Source organism: Lampetra planeri, chromosome 17 (assembly GCF_965212315.1).
Source record: "Lampetra planeri chromosome 17, kcLamPlan1.2.h2, whole genome shotgun sequence".
Classification (NCBI taxonomy): domain Eukaryota; kingdom Metazoa; phylum Chordata; class Hyperoartia; order Petromyzontiformes; family Petromyzontidae; genus Lampetra; species Lampetra planeri.
Window position 1 is genome coordinate 3,467,545 of NC_136123.1, and position 26,878 is coordinate 3,494,422.

The window sequence follows — 26,878 nt, forward strand, 5'->3', positions numbered from 1 at the left end:
TTGAGTTTTGGTTATTTTTGCTTGTGCACCACAGCCAGTGCGTTACTACCAAATAGTACATTAATCTCAGCAGCGTATTGTTCCCCTACTGTTGAAAAATACATCTGACAAAATGACTTCAGAGGTAGTCCTTTGACACAGGGTGGTGCTCTAATAGTTGTAGGCGACACAAGTAGAGGTGTTTTCGTCTCATTAAATAACAACGATGGGATTAGCGAGTCTCTAGGCTTTCTGGACCAAGGATTACATTTATTCCGCCGGCTTTGACTTCATGACTCTCATAATCAGAGTGGATATTGCATATTAAGAAAAATGTAATTCATTCATCAAGGAAAGCCTCACTGAGAGCCAATACTTTTTCATGATGGTCAGTCATTGGGATGTTTGGCCAATCCCATTAAGGGAGGACACTTGGCCACAAGGAGAAAGCCCATCGCGCAAATAAGGGATTAACACTCATCAAAGCTCTGCACACGCAGATTGATTAACCCGCTTGCTGTACTGCCATCGGCTGGTCACTTCACAGTCCAGCGAGTTGTACATTTTCTGAAAACGATGTGACCCAAAACCCCCCTCACCTCCAAATCGCTGGAGGCATGGACTGAATTTTGCGTTTGAAAATCACATTTTGTTGGTGGAAAATGTAACACCAGTGGCTGTTTTTCTTCCATGTTTTCCAATCCGGTGAGAGCTGGAGCCGCAGTACACGATAGACAAAAGCAGCTCATATCATTACTCATCCTGTGCTGCGCTTAACATATGTTTGAAGTTTGTCTCAGAGCGACTGTATTGTGCCCCACCCCCCCAGTGAGTTGTTTTTGTATGCCCCCCTTTAAACAAGGTCACACTGCAGGATTGCTTCTGTATAATGTGATGTCATTTCATTTAACCAGGTGGTGGTTCAGTAGCCAGTTTCATAAAATATCTCAAGTGGTAAATGTGCTTATCTTTTTGGTTCTTTCGGTAAAGTCAGGTAGAAGGAAAATAATAAAATAATAAAAATAAAACATAAAATAATTCTCACGACGTTTCGGCCACAACGCAAGCAGCCGTCCTCAGGTGAAGAACAGGTATGTTGGAAAGACAGCGTCTGAATGAAACACAACCAGGCTTGGAGCGTATATTTTATTATTTCCCTTCTACGTGACTTTACCGAAAGAACCAAGAAAATGAATCCCTGCAGTCACGAAAGCTTTAAATCGAAAAATGTGCTTAGTTTGCACTGATTTTTTGCAATCAACCACAAGTTAGAGGAAAGGGGGACCCTTTCCCTAAGTATGAAGCTTCGTTCGAGATCTTGAAGAGCAACCATGGCAATGTGCCATTGCCTGATTATCCACTGCAGTGACGTTACGGCTGTACTCTGGCGGCCTCTCCAGAATGTGACGTGAGCGTTTGTACAGGTAGTCCCCGAGTTACGACGATATTTCGATCTTACGATGGCGACAGCGATACGACAAAATTGCCATCAACAACCTAACATCGTTCAAGTGTGCAGACGACGGACAGAATCTTGACGAGTACAGGACAACATGATATGTTACGATACGTTCAATGCATGCTAAAAGTTTTTATAGCAGATAGGATTGTTTCCTGAAAATTTGTTCTATTAAATTGCAGTTCATATAGGTAGACTAAGAATTTAGCTTGTTTTTTTACTTTACATGTTACTGTACAATACAGTATTGTAATTAATAAATACATACAGTATATAGTTTATAGAGTACGGTACTGTAAATTGCTCTGTTTTGCTAAATTATCACCATTCTTTAAGACTCCTGGGTAGGCTGTGCCATCTTCGACTTACGATATTTTCGACTGACGATGGGGTCGTTGTAACGCATCCCCATCGTAAGTAGAGGACTACCTGTATTCGTTATGATTAAGGAAACTGCGATCTCACGTCGGACATCCTTTGACTTACTTTTTGTACACTTTGACCAAGTGAGGACCTGCTTACATAATATTCCGTTCTGTTTTTTTTATTTTTGCAATGAGACCTTGCGATTACGTACTGTGGATTTATAGGAATTGTGTATCAATCAACAAAGGTTGGACTATAAGGTTACATACCCTTAACAATGGACTATGGAAACTCTATGAGAATAGTTTCCTCACACTCTTTACAGCGTGAATAGAACGAACCTTTCTAATGTGAGTGGAGTTCTGAAATAAAATTGTATTGTCTGTTATTTTAGTAATTAAAATATTTAAACGAAGCCATAATTATTTAAAAATAAATTATCCAAAACCTCGCAAAGTAATTTTTATTGAGATACAAAAAATAAACACATTTCAGCATTCATTTTGAATGTGTTGATTTATTTTTATCGTGCTTATGCACCACTGCTGATGCAGTATCACAAAATAAATATCTTTTATCGAGTTACCACCATTATTTATTTTGCAAGGGAAACAATCCTGCCAGAAGTTAAACATAGTATTGCAATTTAGTCATAAAAACATGCAAGAACACGAAAACACATACAGCATATAACTAAAATAACAACACACAATGCATCGCAATGTACTTTCACCTGCTGAAACAAACTACACAGCGTGTTGGATCACATGATGGAAAATAATGCAATAAGGTCTCTCAATCCACAGTAGCCTGAGCGCAACGTTCGGGGCTGACCTTTCTGTCACACAATATACATCACACCGCAAGCAATATACATATGCAGGTACATGTACAGCCCTTTTGTCAGGACACTGCTGCATGAAGGTTGCTTGGCCAGCCTTCACGCTGTTCGTGAATGGGATTGCCCCGGGATTGGTGCAAGTAGAACTCGCCACTGATGTTATCTATGGCCTGGAGTTAAAATCAGTTGGCTCAGTTCGTAGTGCGGTAAGCTAACCACTGTGCAACCACTCCCGCTTTCCACACACAGTAGGGATGTGTGCCCGATTCTCGGATATATCCGAAAAATCTGAAAATCAGGCCTAGATATGACATTTAGGATCATACAAATTTTGATATGGAAATATGACATCACAGGAAATATGCCCCAAATGTTGCCAAGAAATATGGTGCCATGTGGCATCTGTTGATGATAATTTTGTTCGTGTGACAACATGTTAAATTGTTATTAAAGGAAAAGATCCAAAACCTAGATGATATGAAATTGTCTTTAACAATAAAAAAATCTGACATGCTTCATCTCAAACTCATCCCGAGTACAGTGCACAGTTAACACAATACATCGTGCTATGATTGGACCTACCATGCCAAATTCATGCAGTGGCTCATTTCCTCATACCTGTCAAGCCATGATTAAATATAGCAATACATCCTGCAGTCTACTTGTAGAAGGGGCAAAATAAATGCAAATTCACAAGTGAAATCATCATATACTATTTCACGAAATGACATGCAAATTGCTTCTTTAATTAAAGGCTGCATTGTTGAAATATAATGCACATGACATTCTGTAATTAGATATCATCAAATGCTATTATAAGACACACTGTCCCTGGGGCGTTAGTCCTTAAGAAAATTAATTTCCAATATTAAATTACTGCTGGCAGAGCTGTGACGCAGTGGATAGCGCACTGCATTATACACCTGGCTAACCAAATTTGATTCTGGACTTGCTTAACATCAGTGGTAAGTCACATCTGAACTTGAGTTATATATATATATAAAAAACCATGACCCACAGTATCAGGATCGTAATTTAGCCTGGAAGAATCTGATGAGATGTGAAGCTCTTTTTCACAAGTGTCCAGTATGAGGAGGCTTTGATCCAGCAGTTTTGAAAAATGGCTTGAGGAAACGTATTTCAAGGTCAAGAGGTCATCAAGGCCGATGCCGCTGATGCCACCACACCCAGCCGTCACTTCCTTCCTTGTGCTAGATCCCAAAGCTGTTGTAAAGTCAACATCCCTCTTCCACTATATACTATTTACATCTAAGCACAACTAAATGACAGTAAAATAACGTACATACCGTATCATAATAACGTTACGGTCATTATTTGGGTTCTGTATACTGCATCAGCCTTTGACCAAATCATCCAGAATTCAAACTGATCTCGTCAGATATCTCAAGCTAAGCAGGTTTTCGTCTGGTGGATAGTACTTGGATGGGTGTTCACCATACACAAACATAAAACACTGAACACACTCGGCAATTACATTACCTTAAAAGAAAAAAAAAACATGCACGAAGAAGAAGTCACAGCTCAAGTAGTCACAGTCACAGGGCTTGTGGGTCTATGTGGTGGGAAGCAAAGGGCAGTAGAGCAAATTCGATGTTTGTGCTAAACTTTCTCTACTCCTGTGTCTACGCAGTTCTCCAATTTCACCAAACCCCACGGTGGTCACAAAACCGCTCATAAACGAAACGGCGTTGGGGTTAATCCTCGTCCAGCAGTGGAATGAAAAAAAGGGTTGCAATGGGCATATATCAAAATAAGTTTAAGATAAAGATCTGGGTTGTGCTGTATCAGTGTGGGGAGCGGCGGCGCAGTGGTGAGCACGCTGTGCTACGAACCCGGTCACTCAAGTTCCATTCCGGCTCACGGCCATCAACACCAGTGACGATTATTTGAACCGGTGGTGGGCCTTCCCTAGGTCGACTCAGCCTCGAATGAGTATCTGGTGTAATGTGTAAACATAGCCACGAGGGAGACAAAGGCGTCGGGGCGTGGTGCTGACCACCCCCTTGTGTGCCGTGCCTGCCTTCATGGACATTCGTGAAAGAGCTTCATAGCTCATCGGATTCCTCCAGCACAAACAAATATGCTGACTCCGATGTGTGCTACTCGCTGACAGCACTTGCCTCAAACAGTCTGAAGACGGAAGCTTGTGTTGCCTCCGAAACGTCGTGATTTTTAATTTTTTACCTACGTGACTTTACCGAAAAAACCCAAGAATATAGTCTGTTAAGACTATAGTGGGAGAGGGGGGGGGGGGGTTCTGTGTCTTTGTCTTGCTGTGTCAGCGTGTGCGTTTGACAGGCAAACGGATCCTCGGGCAGAACTCATCTCGGCGGGGGGCCTTGACGTCACGCAGATGATGTTGTGTTTGTAAACCTCCGACGATGAACCACCTCGGGGGGGGGCTGTGGTTTGTCCCTGCGCTCCGCTCTCGCTGTACTTAAACTTAGCCGCACACGCGAGGGCAACGTTGCGACACACAGAGGGGAAGGGCGGATTGTTGGGCAGGCGCTCGTTTGGTAAGTCTTCGAGGAGGAGGAGGGAGGAGGGAGGAGGAGGAAGCGTGAAGCGGAAACGAAAATCAACAAACAATACGGGTGATCCGTACATAGATACCCCCATTGGTGGGACAAAGTCATTGTTATGCAAGTCCAAGTCGAGTCGCAAGTCATCAAATTCATGACTCGAGTCTGACTCGAGTCCAAGTCACATGACTCGAGTCCACATCTCATAGGTGGGACAAAGTCATTGTTATGCAAGTCCAAGTCGAGTCGCAAGTCATCAAATTCATGACTCGAGTCTGACTCGAGTCCAAGTCACATGACTCGAGTCCACATCTCAGAGGTGGGACAAAGTCATTGTTATGCAAGTCCAAGTCGAGTCGCAAGTCATCAAATTCATGACTCGAGTCTGACTCGAGTCCAAGTCACATGACTCGAGTCCACATCTCAGAGGTGGGACAAAGTCATTGTTATGCAAGTCCAAGTCGAGTCGCAAGTCATCAAATTCATGACTCGAGTCTGACTCGAGTCCAAGTCACATGACTCGAGTCCACACCTCTGGATACCCCCATTGGTTTATTATGGCCGCTGACTTTCTTCCCAACAGCGCCGATTGAATGGGCTATTGTGCAAGCGACGCCGTGAGCCCCGTGTGTTGGTAGAACGATGTTGCGTTAAATATCCCAAGTGTACGGACGGTGTTGAGATTGATTGGGAGGCTTGCAGAGGCGCTGGGATTGAAATAGCCGTTTTCTCGATGCAGCCAGCTCCCACTGTTGTTTTCATGGGGTTATCCATAAATGTGCAGGATTGATACAGTAGCTGGAAGTGATGATGCTCTGAAGGTCACCACATGACTAGCCCATTGAACAAAGGCGGTCACTGCATCGCGCGCTTCTGCGGCCGTCTGGAACGCTCTTCCTTCCGATGTTAGGAAGCCACTGGAGCTAGAGCGCTTTTAAATCGAGATTTAAAAGCTAATTTCTTTAGAACTGCGTTTTGTGTTTAGTTTGTTGTCCTTCCCCCGGTACCTCCGACGAGCACGGTTGTCTACGTATGGTGCGAAAGACGTTCAACATATATAAACCCAAAGAGACACGGATATACCAATAGAGACTCACGTTAAAAGTTCAACATACATCAAACTATTTGAGGTCCATTGAGCAGATGGAGCGATGACATCGGCCCTCGTGCGGGTGATAAGTAAATTGTTGCATTGCAGTCTCATGAGATGCAGTGTTTGGGGAGGCCTTAATTCAGCAGTGGATTTATCATGGCCTATTATGATAATCTATAAATGGCTTATCATGTATGTGGCATGTGTACTGAATTAATTTTGCATCTCCATAGGCAGTAGATACCACCTGGGGTCATGTTTTTGGAAAATACTGATGTTAGATTGAAACTCACTGATGCGTATGATGTATGTTATGCCACAACATATCGTTTCAAAACTTGCCAATTTGTTTCTAAATACAGGGACTCCTTTACTTACGAACGAGTTAGGTTCCAGAGGTCTGTTCGTAAGTCGATTTGTTCGTAAGTGCAAGTTTACTCCTGTCGATTCCAAACATATTGTACGGCATGCACACTAAACACGGGTAATGGCTTCAAAGGTTGTATAATCTCATGTAGATGCCACTGGTTCTTCACGTTCTGCAGATGTAGATGCCACCACCGCCATCTATTGCGCAGCGGTTGAATTTACGACGATCCGTCCGAACAGCCACTTGGACATACGGACAGGTTTGTTCGTATCTCCGAAAGTTCGTAAGTCAAATGTACGTAAGTCGAGGAGCCACTGTACTGAATTGTTGTATTGCGTTTATACTGCGTGTACCTTATGCAGAGACCTGGGGTTGGAGCGGTGGCACAGTGGTTAGCACACTGTAGCATGAAACTGAGGACCCGAGTTTAATTTGCAGCCGCTACTGACAACTTAATATCAGCATGATTTGAAGCTTTCATGACTGCAGGAATCCATACTCTTTGGTTCTTTTGGTAAAGTCACGTAGGTAGAAATAATGACGACTGCTTGTGTTGCGATCGAAACGTCGTGATTTGTTTGATTTTATTTCTAACTGCGTGGCTTTACCGAAAGAACCAAAGAGTATTAATATCAGCTGTTAGAGATATCTAAACCGATCCTGCCTCTCCCCCTTCACCGACCCGTCGAACCCAGTATGGTGAAGTATGGTTAAACAACTCCCAACACCAATACAAAGCGGGCTGTAAATCGTATAGTAGTAGTACTAATAATGTAATATTATGCTTTCTGTCGAGATTTCTTTGGCTCCAACCCTGGCAAATGGAATTCGTGAGAATGTTCAGTGATTAATTTATGGATACCTCATACATATTTCGGGTTAAATGAGAGACATCAACATTATAGTATTTCATAATAATTCATAATAAACATTATAGTATTTCAAAGCCTCTACATATATCTCCCACCAATCTCAATACTCATTAAAGGGTTTGATCACTTTCATGGTACACTTTGTCCCATCACTGTCGGTTTAATTTACTTACTGCATTCAATGATGTGTAAAGTCTAAGGTCATGAGAAACGTGGGTTATTAAAATCAATGGGACATTATATATAGGCGAATGGCTGACCCTGTACATAAGTACGTACTGCACTGTGACACTGTTATCTTAAGTCTATTTGTTGACTCGTTGTAGCGAGCAAAGGAGATCTTAATTCCGTGCCGGAGTAATAGGCCAAAAGCCAACATAAGCTTGGCTTAATGAATAATCCAGAACACACCCCCCCATCCATCCATCCCTCTCCCCGACGTGTATTTATTTGAACACGTATTATCGCGTATGGTATTTATTGCACGGCTGCTTACGTACGGGGCCACGGGGCAAAGGCTGTTGTTGTGAACATACTATCTCTGTTGCTACTACTACTGCTGATAATGTTGATTTCTTAAAAAAAAAAGCTATTTATGTTTCTCCGTTTCTAAAAATAGAGCTATGTGACCATGTGGCTCAGAACTCTGGGGGCTGACATTGCCGAAATCCCAGGTTAGAATCCAAGTGGTGGCACCCATGATTCACACGGGGTTATCTCACGTGGAGTGAGTTGATCGTCTCCGTCCGGTCACCAACTACTACTACGCGTGTGCAAACACGCAACGATAACATTTGATTTGGCTACATACCAGTTGGACTATGGTGTGATGAATATTACTCTGTGGCAGATAGGCTGGGTATATGATTTGGGTCTTTCGGTAAAGTCTACGTGACTTTACCGAAAGAACCAACGAGTATGGATTCCTGCAGTCACGAAAGCTTCAAATCAACATTACGGACATGAAGTTTCGATTGTTGGACAGGAAACAATCAAACGACGGTGTACTGTAATGCCAGAAATACATTTCTTCCTGCGGGGGGGGGGAGGGGGGGTAGGGGTACAGTGTGCTTTTGTTTCCTGGTGTATAGAAATGCACTGCAAAAAGAACAATGCAAATTAAAACAAATAGACATTTTTGACATTTAAGCGATTGTACTCAGGAGCAATGCACGTCACGGTCACGTGCTCCGGTACATCGTGTATGACGTAGCAACGGCGTCATCACGCGACGGTGAAAATGTGCGGCAATCCGCAGCACGTGCCACGTGTGTGCTTTTACTGCATCCAGTGAAGAGACTGAATGTCATGGTCAGCGTCCGTGACCTACGGACTGCGCCCAGCCGTCGCCTCGCACGGTGTCGCTTGCACGTCGACGGCCGATTTCATCGCTCCATCTCCACTGACCTCCGATTAGCACGGTTTTTGGCTACGTACGGTACGAAAGAGGTTCAACAGACATACGTGCATCTCCGCGGTGTTACAGCCTCTTTCTTTGCTGTGTTTATTAACGTTTGGCCGCCACTCAGTCGCTAGTCTCGACCACGTGTCCTGTCTAGATCCATCACTTAGGGGCCGTCCATAAATGACGTCACGCAATTTTGGACGATTTTTGACCCCCCCCCCCTCGTCACACGGCGTCACAAAAAGTCAGACCCCCCCTCAAATATGACGTCACAAAGCTCTGCCCCCCCCCCAAAAATAAACATGCTTTAAATCGCTTCAAACTATTGACATTGTAGTGCGTATTTAATGTGGCACTGCACTCTGATGTTGTAGGAGAAACATTTATTAAAAAGTCTATTTAATTAATTAGAACGTGTTGTCTATATTTATTTAAAGTTGCGCATTTTGACGTGACGTCACATTTCTCAAACCCCCCCCCCCCTCGTCACAAATGTCTAACCCCCACCCCCCCCCCTAGGTTAGGTGGTCAATGCAATGGGTCCCAACTGCAGGCCAATGTTCACTCTTCGAGGTGTTCCTTGTTCTTCTCTCGAAGTCCAATGCCACACATGCTACACCTCTCCACGCTTCTTGCGCACGTTCAAGCTATTGTTCCATTTCATTTGTTTCTGTTCCACACGTCACGGTCGTCACCAATTGCGACGTTGCAACGCGTTTCAGTCTCCCCTGGAGGTTGGCTGAATGTCTTCACGTGTTTGGTCGGGAGCTTCGTCTTCACGGCTTTATTGCCGGAGCACGGATTTGAATTGTCTTCAAGGTTGTAGTGGTGTATGGACTTCGCGTATGACGGACAACCCACCCCAGAATCCCACTGCTCAATAATCTTTCTCAATTCTAGATTTGAAGCTTTCGTGACTGCAAGGATTCATACTCTTAGTTCTTTCGGTAAAGTCACGTAGGTAAAAAATGAAATTAAAATGAATAAAAAAAAAACTATAAAAAATAAAACATTTTAATTTCATTTTTTACCTACGTGACTTTACCGAAATAACTAAGATTATGAATCTTTCTCAAGTCTGTGACAGAAAAGGTTGCCACTTTCCAGAAGTGTGAGGTCTTCCCCTTCTCACCTAAGGGGAGAGGTAATAATTGAGGTTTCAAGGGGGGCACCCTCATTGCCCCCCCCCCTTTCCACATCATCAACTACAATTTCACATTCAGGTGGGCAAACCGGGCAATCCGCCACTGCGTGAGGCCAACAATGTCCCAATGTATTTGCTCTCAATAACTACCTCCAGTTCAACAAGGTTTGACGAGTCTTCGGATACAGAACTCATCTCCTCCGCGATATTGGGCGCCAAAATATCACGGGTCCTAATATCCGTGGGGTTATCAGCGAGTTCACGGGTAACCCCACGCATAATAGGAATAGGGCCGCAGACGACAGGAGTTTTTCGGGGAACGTGGAGTCGTGGGTAATAATTCTAGATTTGAAGCTTTCGTGACTGCAAGGATTCATACTCTTAGGTTTTTTCGGTAAAGTCACGTAGGTAAAAATAAAAAATAATTAAAATAATAATAGAAATAAAATAATAATAAATCACGACGTTTCGGAGGCAACACAAGTCTCCGTCATCAGGTGGGACCGTCACAGCTAAATTTACTGTATCAAGTGAGGCAAAATCCAAGAGACAAGCTCTTAAATACAAGTTAAGGGGGAGGGGGGGGGGCTTATCTGAATGTGGTAGCCAGGGAATGGAACGGTGGGGGGGGGGGGCTAAAAGGGAATAATTGGTGGTAATAGAGCCACTGATGATAGTTCTCCTGTAGCTATTTGAACATTGCTACAAACTTGTGACCGGTCGCCCCCAGAATGACTGTATTGTCTCACTCTTAACTCTATCCACGTTTAGCGAAGGAAGAGCCGGCCCCCTCCCTCCGCCCCTTCCTCCACGTCCCACGAAAACGCACGCAAGAAAATCACGGCAAAGTTCATGACCTGTGGTTGGCGTGTGCAGGATGCCCGGTGCTCGGTCGCACACGCAAACCCCCGATACCATATAAGGGCGCCGAAGTCAACAGTACATCAAGAAAGTGTAAGCATTCCGACGGCTATTATATAAAACACGCACATGCCGTAAATCACTCAAGTGCCCTTCGTTTGGCGTGGCATAATCACACTAACAATCCGGGACAAGGCTACTCCATCAAGTCCATTTGTTAAGGGTGATTGCACACGATGCGAGTCAATATTAACGATGCAAGCGAAAATACTGCTTATCTCTCCGATTCTAAGTAGTGCACCCAATGGAAGTGTAGTCAAAATTTTTGAATTTTGTTTTTGATGAAGTCACACTTCAATAATATAGGAACTATTCTGAGACCCGTCTTTGTTCCCACTATTACACACTAATATAAAGCAAGGAACGTCATGCTTTTATCGTAAAAGTGCGGCTGCTTCTCGCACAATTAGAGGTACCCACTGATCTTCTGTCTAGTCAAATGGGATGAACTTACCGTAAAACTTTTGCAAATTCCACATCCTGCCAAGCACTGGTATGAAGTTTTAACAACTTGGACAATACAGCACATCTTATTAAGTACGACTGCTATTGTGGGTTGAGAGAGTAGACCATAACATTAGCGCGCATCTTCGATTAGCACGGTTGGCTACGTACGGTGTGAAAGAAGTTTAACATACAACATTGGCGTCACAGCGTTTAAAGTAAAGTGTTAAAAAAAAAGAAATGCAATAATACGTTCCGCAAAATTTCAGTTTCACAAAACCATTCTTCAAACTTCCAAAGCATTAGCATAACCACTTTATTAATCTTAACTACACATTCACAATAAAAAAAACAATAGAAACAAACATCATTAACGCACACTAGGGCACATTAATTACAGCAAACCAAAACGGAGGCTCATGAAGCATCGAGGATTTATCTGCAGCGCTTTCTTCGCGCGTACGGTCGGACGTGGACACTTGGCGACCAACGTGCACTGGGCACTGCTCCCATGGCACTTATGCGCACATCGGACAAAAAACACGCAACTGAACATTCGTAACGCCGCTGGGCTAGTGCGAATGGACACGAGCGTTTTGCTCAGCATCTCGCGAAACGTTTGACGGAACGTGACGGGAAGCAGTAGCAGCTCCAGGGTCAATCGTTAATGATCCAGCATCCCATTCTCACATTTTCAGATCAAAAATTGTTGCGGTGACATTCACCATTCCACCCGCCCCGCCATAAAACCACACCACCTGCGGGGCTACCGTGTGGGGGCTTCCATGAGAAGGCAAATAAACACGTTCCACCTAAAATATTTAGAATATTTATGAAACGTTGAAACAATTATTACTTTTACATGAACGACAAAAATCTTCGTTTTTTGGCTTATGTTTACCATTGAAGCTAATGTGCTAGTGATGAGGCATGATTCAGGTTTGGGGAAAACAATGCTGGCTGTCCTATACTTCCTCTTAACGCCTCGTTAATGTGGCTCAAGTGAACAGGACATACTACAATACAGTGTAACGACAGGGCTGTCGAAGCATTTTTTTTTGGTCTGTGGCACGCATGCGCAGTGATCGTTTTCCAAAGATGGACTTCGGTCGGGAGATGCCTTTTAAGTTTAACCAAAGAACCGTAAGCGAGCAAGATAACCGAGTAGTTTTGATCACAAGCCACAAAACTGAAAGTAGTGCGAGAATTATTCTCGGGTCTGGCGAGATGAAACAGCATCTGGCACGGGGAGAACTGAAACAACATCAGGGCGACGGGCTTCCGACTCGAAACTCACAGACCCCTCCGTACCTCGTTAAAACATCCGACCGCCGTAGCGCGGCCAACACAAAGGAGATAATTTTACAACCACCGCTGCATTCACATCATACTGCTCAAGCATATAAACCTCGTACGTTTTATCTAAAGCATGGCCAGTGAGCCGATCAGCAAAGTCGTCGAACGTATTTTTTCCGCCTCCGAACACTGGTGCCGGTGGCGCTTTCGCGCGACGTAACCTAATCTGGTCGACAGATGCGGTTTATCTGCACTGCAGCTCTGGATTAAGGTCATCTGTGTCCAATCAATCACGGGCAGCGGCAGACGGCGGGCTCGCTGCAGCCTGCAGCGTTGGAACCACGTTAGGTCCGGTGTCCCCACGCGGAGGACCTCCACGCACGCGTCCTCAGCACATGTTTGCTAAATAACGCTTGGCCGGCTTGATACGCTGGTTTTTTAATGTATTTTCCCTTTTCATGTGTTTTTTTTGTGTGTGTTCCCCCCCCCCTTCCATTAGTCGCACAGTGGGAGTTTGTTTTGTTCTCATTTTTCAATGCCAGCTCTCAGCGAAACACATTTTTCAAGCGACATATTCTTTTGTACGGGCACACGTGCACAAGCGAGCTACTGCAAATAACCATATTAATAAGGAAGTCAATTTGTTTTCAACAAATCACTTTTGTTCATATGCCATCGTATGCTTTGCCATACAAGTCTATTGCACAGGTGCAAAAATACAACTTCAACCACCAAACCTTCACAAAACACACAGTTGGAACGCACATAGTTGCGTCTGCATTTCAAATATTAACGCCTCCGGCCCCAGAGGGCTTTCCATACTGATAGATTACATGATTTAATGTAGGGGGTAGTCACGAGGCTGAAGGCAGTATCTTATTTGCCTCAGCTTCTTATTCGCTAGAGGCCAACTGTTAAATTCATCAGCAGTGGAGTCGGAGTGGTGTTGGAGGCTGATGGCCAGGACTGGCTATATCTCAAACCTGGCTTTGCCTCGGAGGAATTAAATTGTTTCGTCTTCTCAAACAATATTGAGCTGGGTTGGAAAATATTCCAACTTTTCCACTCTGATAAATTTAGTAATTTTGCCCTCTGCCATTTATTGCTTCAAAAACCCACAACGGTAGCAATACAGCACAAGGCTCGCGTTATTAAGAGGTAAAGGTCCACTCTGAATTCCACTAAAATTCATGGGTTTCGGTGGGTAAGTTAGGATGCATTCTTGTGCGAGAATTGATGTGTTCGTAAGACTCCCAAGTGTCGTTAACCTCAATGCTGCATAGTCAAATGAGTAAGCTATTGCAGCACGACTGTTTCCCAAATATTTATTTACACAATGCTTAAAGTGGTATGTGCCATCCTGATCTGAACACACGTGCCATAAGTCAGTGTCGCTAATTTTTACCGTGACCTCATCCCTTTTTGTTGCAATTACACATCCAAGAGTGACAGTTGTATAAATAATAAAATGTAAAAAAAAACGAAAGGGTTCCAATAACAGCGGAGCTCTCGGTGCACTTTGACAGCCTTGTAGAAGCAAGCTGGGGTCAATACTTAGGGCTTTAATGATTTCCACTAATGTGGGGTCAATGTGTCTTGGCCACTGTTAATGGGTTTAACGTGCACTGAGAGCGGAGTGGGAGAAGAGGCCATGCATTTGAAGGATCTATCTGTGCCTTTAATAGCAATTCCTTCTTATATAGCTCTACCGCAAAACAATAATGCAACGTGCAATGAAATGCATAAAAAAACAATCAACGCAGGAACATAAATAAATACATGTTATTTTTTTATTTTAACATGTAAGGACCACATTCTTGGTTCTTTCGGTAAAGTCACATAGAAGGGAGATAATAAAATAATATAAATATAAAACAATAAAAAAATAAAAATTCTCACGACGTTTCGACTGCAACACAAGCAATCCACAGCGATAAAATCTTGCTGTGGATTTCACACTTGATGATGATTGCTTGTGTTGCAGTCGAAACGTCGTGAGAATTTTTATTTTTTTATTGTTTTATATTTATATTCTTTTATTATTTCCCTTCTACGTGACTTTACCGAAAGAAACAAGAATATGAATCCCTGCAGTCACGAAAGCTTTAAATCAAAATGTAAGGACCACTGAGCTATATAGCTATTTTTCAGAAGCAACCTGGCCACAAATGATAGGTCAACGAAGTGGCTCATCATGTGGACATGTATAGCAGCCAAATGTTCAAAGCGCACGTTTCCAAATGTGCAGGGAAAAAACCGAAGGACCCAGAGAAAATTGCACGTGACCACGGGGAGAACATGCAAACTCCAAATATCCAGGCGTCAGGGTCGGGATTGAACCTACGATCTCCTGCATACCAGGCAAGAGAGTTAACATCTCACCACTGCGGCGCCCCATACTTCATGGGTGAAAACTACAACTTTTATAAATAATAACAATATTTAATGTATTCAGAATCAGAATGTCTATTTATCCTGGATGCGCTATGCAGTGATGAGTTTGGATAATAAATGGATGGAAGGCAAGCATGCATAAAACAGGTGTTGCAGATGCTGCGGGGCTGCGTCATGGGCTGTTGTACTGTAATATGCTCTCAAATTCTATGTTCCCACACTGACTTGTGAAGTGAAGTAAGATCAAATAACCCCCATGACCCAGCATGGTGTGGGTAGGTCGCCATCTAAAAGTGAATTGACAAAAAGATACAGCCTGGGAATAGCTTCCTTACGCCACTGCGGGCAGAAGGGACTTGGCTTAAAGGGAGCTCTGGGGAGCTCCCCCAGAGGATGTTTTGGCCTCGTCATCCACACTGGCCAGACGTTTTTGATACAGCTGGGAGTATACCACACACAACCTGCCAATCGACTGCGGTGTACCCATTTAGAAAGGCGGAAAGGCGCCGTACCGCGCACGTGCGATTATTCAGAAGAGCTGTTTACGAATTTTTATTTCCACGCAACGGTTTTCACGGGGGGTATATATGCACACGGACGCAAACACCCACGGACGCGTGTCACTCCCGCGCGAGCCCTCGCCGACGTGCGATGCCCGCCCGCGCGAAAAACTTGCGTCGTTTTCTTGGTTCTTTCGGTAAAGTCACGTAGAAGGAAAATAATAAAAATAAAACATAATAAAATAATTCTCACGACGTTTCGGCCACAACGCAAGCAGCCGTCTTCAGGCGGAGAACAGGTCTGCGTTGTGGCGGAAACGTCGTGAGAATTATTTTATTGTGTTTTATTTTTATTATTTTATTATTTTCCTTCTACGTGACTTTACCGAAAGAACCAAGAAGATGAATCCCTGCAGTCACGAAAGCTTTAAATCGAAACTTGCGTCGTTGCTCAGGCGTTGCAGACGAGGGCCTCCGCGAATGGTCCCTGCAGGGCCTCCCCGAGCAGGCACCGGACCCACACGTGGTAGGTGGCGTGCGGGCGAACGTGCTCCCGGAACGTGTGGTTGAGGACGGGCAGGATGTAGGGCGTGTACGTGTTCTCGCCCAGCTCCTGGATCCACACCTCGTAACGCACCTCGTGCTGCGGGGTTCGGCGAGTGTGGGAGCGGCAGAAATAACAGAGGGGTGGGGTGGGGGGGGATGGAGTCAGAGGCAGAGAGTACACAAAGGTCATGCAGATGAAAAACCGAAGACCACATCGCCCAGCATGTGCCCCGATCGCGTCAGGTGGCAGGATGTTAACAACCTCGCCTGGTGTGCAGGAGGCCGTAGGTTCGATCCCGACCCTGATGCATGTATATTTTGAGTTTGCATGTTCTCCGTGTGGTCGCGTGGATTTTTGCTGCCGGGACCCTCCGGTTTTTCCCTCCCCATTTAGAATCGTGCGTTTGAAGTATTTGGCTGCTTGAAATTTCCACGCGATAAGCCACTTTGTTGAGCCATCCATTTGTGGTCCAGGTCACTTCTGAAAAAGAAGCTAGATAGCTCAGTGGACCTTACCTTATGAGTACAAAGTTACATTTAGTTTTAGATTTGAAATCTTGAGCCCGGATAATGCTGGGATCGGTTGACCCTCGTGTGCGCACGGCTCGTTAAAGGCTGTGCTCCGTTGTGGGCACCAGAATTGTAGTTCAGAATAAAAGCCATTCTTATTGATTAATGATGTTATACTTTAGTGTACGCTTTATTTGCATTATTACTTGGCCATCCTTCACCACAATCGTCAATGTGGGATGGTGTCGGCAGGGAGCATAGACATAGGAGCATAGTAGTGCAGTACAACAATGGAATTTGCTGCACCTGCCACCTACAATGAAAGCAATAAAAAGGTAAAGGTGCAGGCCTTAACTGTCTCGTTCACGCCATTGCTGGTAGAAGGTCCTCCATCAGAGGGAACTATAGAAAGATGATATAGACAGTATTTGGCCTACTCTTCCACGCTGGCTAGATATTTTCAAAGAGGTGGGAGTACCCACACTTGACCCCCACATGTGACCTGTCACACCTGATGATGATTGCTTGTGTTGCAATCAAAACGTCGTGATTTATTTATTTCAAAATTTCTTTTTTTTCACCTACGTGACGTTACCGAAAGAACCAAAGAGTATGGATCCTTGCAGTCACGAAAACTTCAAATCTAGAATGCGACCTGTTGTTCGACTGTGCCGTACCTATACATACTGCCGAGTGGACAGGTGGGGGGGGATATTTCGTGAAGTTGCCTGTTGTTCCAGCAATGGACAAGTAACAAAACCTAATATCCATCCGTAACGTTCATTCTCATGAATCCAGTCAACCCGTGAAAATGCCCCTTTAAGATTGTACGAAAATAAATAAAAACCCTGCCCATTGTTTAAACTGCCGTACCGTGGGATCGAACACATCAGGTGATCTCTGGATCCAACCGATGCACAACAGCAACAGTGGTTCATCTTCTTGGTTCTTTCGGTAAAGTTACGTAGAAGGGAAATCATAAAATAATAAAACATAATAAAATAATTCTCACGACGTTTCGGCCACAACGCAAGCAGTCTTCACCTGAGAACGAGCTGCTTGCGTTGTGGCCGAAACGTCGTGAGAATTATTTTATTATGTTTCATTTTTATTATTTTATTATTTCCCTTCTACGTGACTTTACCGAAAGAACCAAGAAGATGAATCCCTGCAGTCACGAAAGCTTTAAATCGAAATAATAGTTGAGTATGGCTCCTTGGATGTTGGGTGCTATTTGTCGTTTCCTGCCCGTGATGGAAACTCCACATTCACAACAACGCACTTTATCGACCACGTGGCGACCCAACCACTAGCCCTCTTTGATTAAAGTCACGTAGAAGGGAAATAATAAAATATGTTTTATTTTTATTATTTCCCTTCTACGTGACTTTACCGAAAGAACCAAGAAGATGAATCCCTGCAGTCACGAAAGCTTTAAATCGAAAAGCAACAGTGGTCTTAAAATATCGTGGAGGAGAAGAAGGGAAAAAAAAACTCTGAGAAAGGGGAAATACCGAGGGCACTTTGAGAAAGGGCAGATTCCACGGTGGTTCCCACGACACGAGGAGGCCAGCTGCGGAGCTTGTGGCTGTCCCCTGGGAGCCGCCGTCCTGTCGGTTCACAGCCTCACAGCGAGCGGCCCTCACGCGGCCCGGGAACATGACGGGAACCGCGGGGGCATCGCTCGGGGAGGGAGGGCGGTCGCCCAGCGCAGCTCGTACCGTCGCCAGGAAGGACGGGATGTTGACACGTGTGTCCTGGACGGGACGACGGGATGCCGGTTTTAGGTAGGGAGCGTTCAACCGAGGAGGTGGTGACTGGTACGCACACGAGGAAATAACCCGACTCTCCACACATGTCGCACGTTAAAAACGTGTTTGTTAAAATGCAGGCAAGTGTTAACATTTTAAGGTGTTCGTGTATATGTGCGGCCATTTTGTCATTCCACTGCTGGATGAGAGCTTCCGCTTGCCATGCAGGTGTTTTTTTTTTATGACCATACTTCACCACACTCGTCAGTGTGGTTTGTGAAGGGAGGTGAGCATAGATGTGGGAGCATAAAAGAACCGTATAAATTGTTAGGTAACAAATTATATATTATTGTTTGGTAATTTCTGAGCTGTAAATTGCACAAATGTAGACGCTGATATTGAAATACGTTGACAACGTTATGAAGTGTGGAAACGTTGACAAATGGGTGGAATGGATAAATTTAGAATGCGAGCTGTATTTGTGATGGCAACTTAAGCTGTAGGCCAGTTGATGCTTCATCTTTAGCCAACATCACGTGGAGAGAATGACTTTAGAAACAGGCGAGCATGAATGATGCATGCCTCATTCAATAATCAATGAAAAGTAAAATGTATTCAAAGAATGCGTTTGTTGGGTTCCAAAATGTTAGTGGGAGACCAGAAACAAAACTGGATTTGCTCTAGTTGGGTCATATTGGCCTAATTCCTATGCACAGGCAATACATGTTTGCCTCGATGCAGCCCTTCCGCCAATTTAAAAACATCGCCACAAATCATACAGTTGTCACCACTTTGCAGCTTCATTCTCAGAGGCCAAAAAATAAATAACAGCCCGGTTTTCTGCTTTTGTGCACTTATGCAAGGGCACTACCATCTTTAATCAACGGCAGGTCTGCCATCTAGTGGCAACACGCAGAAGACAAAATATTGCACAGTAAGAAGGTCAAGCCCCATTCGCTGCAATTTTTCGTTCCCAAGACTGATTGGAAATGTTATATTCAAACACCCCCACAAATGACATGAGAGAAAATTGACATTTCCCGTGGCCACATAGAGAGCCACAGAACAGCTCTGGACAACGAAACACTCACTTGGTAGATGCGGTAGAGCCACTCGGGATTGCGGCAGCAGAGGTGAGGGGGCACCTCGGCACTGCGTTCGATGCGCTCCTGCTCGGCCGGGGGCAGGTGGGCGATGCCACCCTCATCCCACGACCGCTGCGGGTGCGCCACCGAGTCGGCGCGCCGCTCGTTTCTCCACGCCGCGTACACCAGGCCCATTCCCGGCAGGCCGCAGAGCGTACGGTACGGCGTGTAGTGCGTCGGATTCACGCCGTACGGGAAAATCTCGACAAGCGCTGCTCCCTGCGGCAAGAAAGCGGCGAGGGCGAGGTGGGAGCCGTGGACGCCCACGAGGGCGGACGCGCCGCTCAGAATTCGCACCAGCTCGGGGAAGGAGTGGGACTCCTCAGACACGACAAGCACACGCGTGGAAAACTCCTGTGCCAGGGCCACGATCAGCTCTGCTTCGTTCAGGATCAGCCGGTTCAGTGTCCGCCGGAACAGAACCACCGAGTGGTCGGTCACGGCATTGCCGGCAGGGTTGTTTTCTGCACTTGTACTCCTTTGCCCGTGGTCAGCGGTAGAACCGAGAGAGCTGGGGCTCGTCTCTGCTGGTTTCTCACCGGACGCAATGGTGCACTCAGTCTTGGAATTTTCGTCACAGTCACTGTCCTGAGAGCCTGAATTTGCGCTGTTTTGTTCGCTGAAGTTGAACTCTGGCACGGACACGTTCAGCCTCTCTCGGATGAAGTCAGCAAAGTGCCGGACCTCATTTCCCGATACCAGGAGATTGGGCTTAGGCCCCTGCGGTTGTGTGAAGCCATACTGGTACCAAGTCACCAGCTTACTGACACCCACGTACGCACGCGGAAAGCAAACTAATGGACCTAGCCTGGCAAGATCTTCTCTGAGCAGCGGGCGGCGGTCTGTGAGCAACATGTACAGGTCGAAGTGGGCACCCTCCGACCAGCCTTCAGAAAAGACCAGCCTGGCGTCATTGCCTAGCTCGCCAAATTGTCGCAGGGTGTAAAAAGCCGGGAGCAGATCGTCGTGAAGAACGTGCATGATGTTGCCTGGGTTGAAACGGTTGAAGATCAACGCCGGGTCGGACAGAAAGACGGGCTGTGGCAGGCCGCCCAGGGCTGACACGGGCATGTCGACGAAATTGAAGTACTGCGTGTTGTGATCGTCGACGGACGACAAATCCATGAGCGCCGGCTGGAATCGGCGGGCGCCGAGGCTGGGCAGCGACACCGAGCCGGGCCCGTGGAAAAACACGAACTCGTCGGCGTCCGACCAATAGCAGAGGCGCTGGAAGCGGCACAGGCGGTCGGTGTGAACCTTGCCGGTGCAGACGGCAGCGGTGCCGAGGGCGTGCAGCTCGTGGAGCGCGGCGGTGTAGTCGGCGGGCGACAGCAGCGGGCTGGCGCGAGCGGCTCGCAGCTCTTCCTCCGCCTGGCTGGCGCGCTCGTGCACGCGCACGTATTGCCAGAGCACGGCCGCCAGCACCGGCAGGAGCACGCCGTTGAGAAGCATTGGCACGTTCATGGTCGACGGGGATCCTTGCCGCTGCTGTTATCTACTTGGTATTGAGATGATGTCTACAGCGGCGACACAATGGGCGATGCTCATGGGCTTAAGTTCATGGAAGCCATGGCAGTAATTTTAAGATGTTTGTGATGATGGGATTATAACTGGAGCAGCTAAAGCGAGGGGAGTTCACCTTAGTGTTTGACAATATATTAAATTGTACTTGATGTGAACGAAATCGACCATTCCAGCTGCAAGCTGATAAATCATCTTCACAAACTGCTACAATATTTACAATATTAAAGTAATGTTGATGGAAAACAACCTTGCTAATGATGGCAGGATACTTGGATACTAAAAACTACTGCATAAGCAAAAGCGCCACGGTGTGTACATAGCTGAACATTTTTTTTGGCACGCACTCTTAGCAGTGACGGCGGTCAAGTTGACTTTAAAGTAACCTGCATTGGCGAGGGAGGTAGTAAATTGTCCAAAATGCCGTTCAACTCTGCACTCAACACACATTATTGGAGACAGAAACAAAATGCACATATTCAGAATGTTGTAACTTGGCGGTGATATAAAATAGTTTTACTAATGTATGTAAGTTAGGAAAAAAATGATTACCATCCGCTGTGTTAAAGCCGGGAACAGAAAATGAAGTAGATTTTTTCTATAACAACAGTATTGTATTTAATAACGTTTTCTGGTTAAAGTTGCAATGTTCTTTACATGTATACTAAGCCAAACGTCTTGCAATGGTGTTCATGCAAAAAAATAAAAACTATGAAACTGTTGAGCGTGCCAGAGAGGCATATTTTTCTGAATACACGAACAGACGTGTTCTCAAAACAAAATACACTACTCTTGAAAGATCGATGATAAACTGAATTCATAATGGGATTCTACCCATCTTAAAATCTCATCTCAAGTATTCCCTCTGCACTGGATAGTGGGTATACATTTCTAAAATATCAATACAGCCTATTGATTTTGGCAGTGTGAAAGCTTAAAGGTGGACAGATGAGACGTTTAAAATCCCCAACTCACGCTTTCACTTCTTGCTGATAATCGCTTTTAATCTGTCAATGACATCGAGCTGAGAAAGGATTTTGGAAGAACAGCCACACCTGGCGTCACATAGCTTACATTCCCCAGAGATTTCTGGATTTGTGAGCATCAAATGTGCGGAGAATTCCGTGCTAGCCTTTGTGAGGACACAGTTTTCAGTCTCTAAAAAAATAATGGAGAAAACCCCCCCCCCCCAACGCTTAATTAACTGTCCGTTACAAAATACATCAAACATTATGTGCAGTGTAATTTCAACCACGGAGACTGGCACATTAATCTGTAGAGCTTTGACACTTAAGATGCAATCATGTTTTTATGTATATATATATTTTAAATGGTCCATAGCTGGTGACAGGCAACAATAAGCAAAATATCGTGCAAAAAAACTGCATTCTGCATGCTACACAAAGGCTTTATTTGGCAAAGGTGGAGGAGTCATGAATCTGAGCAGAATATGTTTTCAGGTTTGCTGAGCACAGACCCTGAAGCTCAAAACACCGAGTGGCCGGTAGCAAAATATCACCGCTGAAGGTAGAATAGCTACGAGTAAAACACGTTTCCTGGAGCACGGTTTGAAGAACTCGGGTAAAGACATGGTGGGAGGGCATTCCAAAGCCGAACAGTGCGATGGATATCGCAAAAAAGAGAAGTGTTGTGACCTGCAGTGTTAGTGGGTTGAACATGGTATGGATGAGACGATTGTGGGAACAGCGGCCAGTGGCAGATTTGGAAGAGTGACAATGAGGTGACTGACTGCCAGCGAGCGAGTTGACTGCAGTGAATCAGCGAGTGCTCGATCATCAATCAACCTATGCTGCAAAGGGCCTACAGCTTCAGGGCAATTAATGAATTATGTATTATATGCACACCTACACAGCACAGTGTATATACTTTAATGAGGAGATCCACACTATCGTGTCTGCAGGGAATCTAAAAAGTATGGCCAATAAAATTAATGCTCTCATGCGCAACAAAGTATGCCTATACCACTGTGTGCAGTGAATTAATTTAATAACTATCTAGGGGCAAGCCAATCCAATCTAACGGGTAGCAGATTATATTTCCTTGGCAATTCTTTTAGGGATGCACTGTGGCATGAAAGGTTGTTACAGAAATTCCACGGAGCATGCAGGACAAGCTGTAATTGAGTAGAAGGACAGACGTGCCGATTGGTGTGATTTAGCGAAACGGTGGTGCAGGTACTACACAGCTCGCAGCATTCAGCTGCTCGGATGTATGCATTTATCAGCTTCAACCACAACCAGCGTGAGAATCGCACATCCAAAGCATCGCATTTTAGAAAACACTTGGCAGCATATCTGCTAAGCCATGCCAGTCTAACGAGCGATGAGCACATTATACAGCACAGTAAGTAAGTCAATGGGCTTGCGCAAAATACGGTACTTGAAGGGCTTGATGCCCAACCGACAAGACTGGTGACAAAATAGTAGCCGAGGGAGAGGAACGCACCCACGAGTACAACTACCACGGAGATGGTGGGTTTTTAGATCAGCACGCGTGGCTGCGATGAGGAATGCGGCATCACGGGACAATAAACAACGGTAACAGTATGGGGGGGGGGACACCTTCATCCAGCAGTGGATAGACAATAACAGACAGCTTTGATAATGATTAGAGCTGGAAAACTAGAGTTGATGAAGTCGATGTTATCGACCATGCCCCGCCGATTATCTCCCATCGGAAAGAGAGGTGAGACTCACCCCCACCCCCCACCTGCCTCCCCCAAATTATTGTCGCATTACCCAAGAGTCGAGCAATATAACCGATAATATAATCGGTAGCATAATCACAGACGTAAATCATCTGACATCCCAGCTCTGATCATGATATTAAGGGACAGTGCGTGCTATCAGGGTGGCCTTGTGGTATCGCCGTTTGCCGCTCGTCGCAGATGCTCACGGTTCTAATTCCTAGCGGCCACCCCGGTTAATACTGCGGTGGGTGCATTAATCAAAAAGTAAGAGTTAGGCCATTGTGTGCTGGAGTCTTGGTCCCAAATTTGAAAATGGAATATACATGGCAATTATCCCCCCTCCCTCCCTCCATCACCCTGAAAATTTACAATTGTAATAATAATCAGTTCATGTGACCTATGGGGGGGGGGGGGGGCGGCTTACAGTGCAGGATGACAGACCTCTCTGTTCCACGCGTGGTGAGTCAGGGGGCGCCACAGAGCTGTCGTTGATGTGTGCCGGGCCTCCTCTTGTCGTCACGGTGCTGCAATAACAAACATACAGCACAGAGAAGTGACAGAGACACACACCGTGTCAACTCACGCGGTTTGACCCCGTATTCTTGTACAGGGAAATTGAGTTTTCAGGTCCATACGGCGTACAGCCGTTTCAATACGGGCAAAACGTTACTTTGTCTATTTGTTTGTGTTTCTCCCTTGTGATGAGACTTCTTTGTAGGATGAACGTTGAGAATTTTAAGGGCATGGGGTGAGCAATAAGGTCCGCATTGGTCTGCGTTATATCAGGTAGAGAGCACTCATAAGGGGTTGACAGGGATGCGACCGGCAGCGATGAACACTTCCAGGGAACCCGTGGCCAGAGGTCGCAAACGGGTTTTGTTTCCTTACCCGTACCCATACCCGTACCCGGCCGCACCAGGGTCGCAAATGGGTACTCGTACCTGGCCGGGTACGGGTTACCCGTTCCCTACCCGTACCCTACCCGAAATGAGTGACAAACGGTTACTCACCAGTGACTCACGGCCTACCCGTACCCGTACCCGGCCGCACCAGGGTCGCAAACGGGTACCCGTACCCGGCTGGGTACAGGTAGCCGGGTATCGGGTAGCCGGGTATCGGGTAAGGTACGGGTATCGGGTACCCGATTGCGACCTCTGCCCGTGGCTCATAAAGGGCATCAAGGTGGCAGCAGCAGCAGCAGCCTTAGCCAAAGATCTCAGTTCACCAGTGTCAGATTCCTAACGGGACACCGATGCCAATGGTGGACACTGGCACCTCGGTGTGGAGACATTGGCACCGCAAATCAACGCCGAAAACTCAACACACTCGTCTGCAACACCGTCTTAAAATATAGACAGTTGTATTAAACAGGCGACGTTTCGGACACGTGCCCTTGTTCACAGCACAAGGCCTGCGTTGAACAAATGCACGGACGGTGCTGCAGTACGCGTGTCTTGCGAATACACAGATGCCCGACAGAGGCGAGCGTGTAACACTCTTTGCGGAGTTGTACAATGCACAGCCACTTTGTCAATCCACTGCTGGATGAAGCACCTTCTTCGTGTCGGTCATGGGTGGGCAATACGCGCATTGCGCTAACCACTGCGCCACCGCTCCTCCCCCATATACCGCAGGAGTGAGTAGCATCACATACAGGGGTACACTTCATCAGCCTGCAAACGAGCTCGAACATACACAACATACTCTTCAGGCTCAGTGACTTAACAAGCGTGTATATACATCGTATTTGAAAAATATTCATAGATAACTTTGAAAAAATCTACCTGCCGAAATGTGTAGGCGAATATGAGATTGCACCTGCAGCTCACAAGAGTTCATGGGTCAGTCAGTCAGTCAGTTGTTAGTCTGTTAGTCAGTCAGTCTGTTGTTAGTCAGTCTGTCAGTGAGTCAGTCTGTTAGTCAGTCAGTCTGTTAGTCAGTCTGTCAGTCAGTCTATTAGTTAGTCTGTTGTTAGTCAGTCAGTCTGTTAGTGAGTCAGTTGTTAGTCAGTCTGTTCGTCAGTCTGTTGTTAGTCAGTCAGTCTGTTGTTATTCAGTCTGTTCAGTCAGTCAGTCAGCTGTTAGTCAGTCTGTTCAGTCAGTATGTCAGTCAGTCTGTTTGTTAGTGAGTCTGTTTGTTAGTGAGTCAGTCTGTCAGTCAGTCTGTTAGTCAGTCTGTTTGTTAGTGAGTCAGTCTGTTAGTGAGTCAGTCAGTCTGTTGTTAGTCAGTCTGTTAGTCAGTCAGTCAGTCAGACTGTTCAGTCAGTCAGTCAGACTGTTCAGTCAGACTGTTCGTCAGTCTGTCTGTTAGTGAGTCAGTCTGTTCAGTCAGTCTGTTTGTTAGTCAGTCTGTCAAGTCCGTCTGACTGATGGTCCGTCACTCCGACTGTTCATCAATCCGTCCGTATGTGTCGTTCGTCGGTCAGTCCGTCCCACAATCAGGGATCTTCGGGGTACCAGGGTCCCGCAGCCTTGGGTCTCCGATAGTCTCTGGGTTCCCGCAGTCTCGGGGTCCTGCAGTCTCAGAGTCCCAGAGTCCCAGAGTCTCATGGACTCGGAGTCTCAGGGTCCCAGAGACTCACAGTCTCGGGGTCCTGCAGTCTCAGAGTCCCAGAGTCCCAGAGTCTCAGGGACTCGGAGTCTCAGGGTCCCAGAGACTCACAGTCTCGGGGTCCTGCAGTCTCAGAGTCCCAGAGTCTCAGGGACTCGGAGTCTCAGGGTCCCAGAGACTCACAGTCTCGGGGTCCTGCAGTCTCAGAGTCCCAGAGTCCCAGAGTCTCAGGGACTCGGAGTCTCAGGGTCCCAGAGACTCACAGTCTCGGGGTCCCGGTCCTTAGCGACGGACGGCGACGCGAGCAGGAGGATGAATGGAGGCGGGTGGGAGACTTTAGGGACCGCGGTGATTTTCTCAGTCGGCTTCATTCTCAAACGAAGGGCTTTGCAGGTGATGGGCAGCAGAGGGCAGTGCAGCGAAATTAAAATAGATGAGCTGGCCACCGTCTACTTACTAAATGTGTTGTTTTTTTAGGGGACAGATCGCGTTAATATATAAATGTGTCGTTTAACCCG

General features: G+C 45.9%; 1 protein-coding gene across 4 annotated transcripts; it reads right to left on the bottom strand.

Annotated features, from left to right (window-relative positions):
* Positions 1-11,736: 11,736 nt before the first annotated feature.
* POMGNT2 (protein O-linked mannose N-acetylglucosaminyltransferase 2 (beta 1,4-)) lies at positions 11,737-26,673 on the bottom strand. 4 transcript variants are annotated; one of them, XM_078601871.1, is made up of 6 exons: positions 25,595-26,673; positions 24,252-24,334; positions 21,487-21,533; positions 19,526-21,096; positions 18,198-18,440; positions 11,737-16,270 (listed from the first exon to the last, which is right to left on the bottom strand). In XM_078601871.1, exons 4-6 carry the CDS (start codon positions 21,041-21,043, stop codon positions 16,079-16,081), a joined length of 1,953 nt encoding a protein of 650 aa, XP_078457997.1. In that variant the 5' UTR covers positions 21,044-21,096; positions 21,487-21,533; positions 24,252-24,334; positions 25,595-26,673; the 3' UTR covers positions 11,737-16,078. The 4 variants fall into 4 exon arrangements, with proteins under 4 accessions (XP_078457997.1, XP_078457998.1, XP_078457995.1 ...); XM_078601872.1 differs by having other exon boundaries at positions 24,235-24,334; XM_078601869.1 differs by having other exon boundaries at positions 19,526-21,533; positions 26,267-26,673.
* Positions 26,674-26,878: the final 205 nt, after the last annotated feature.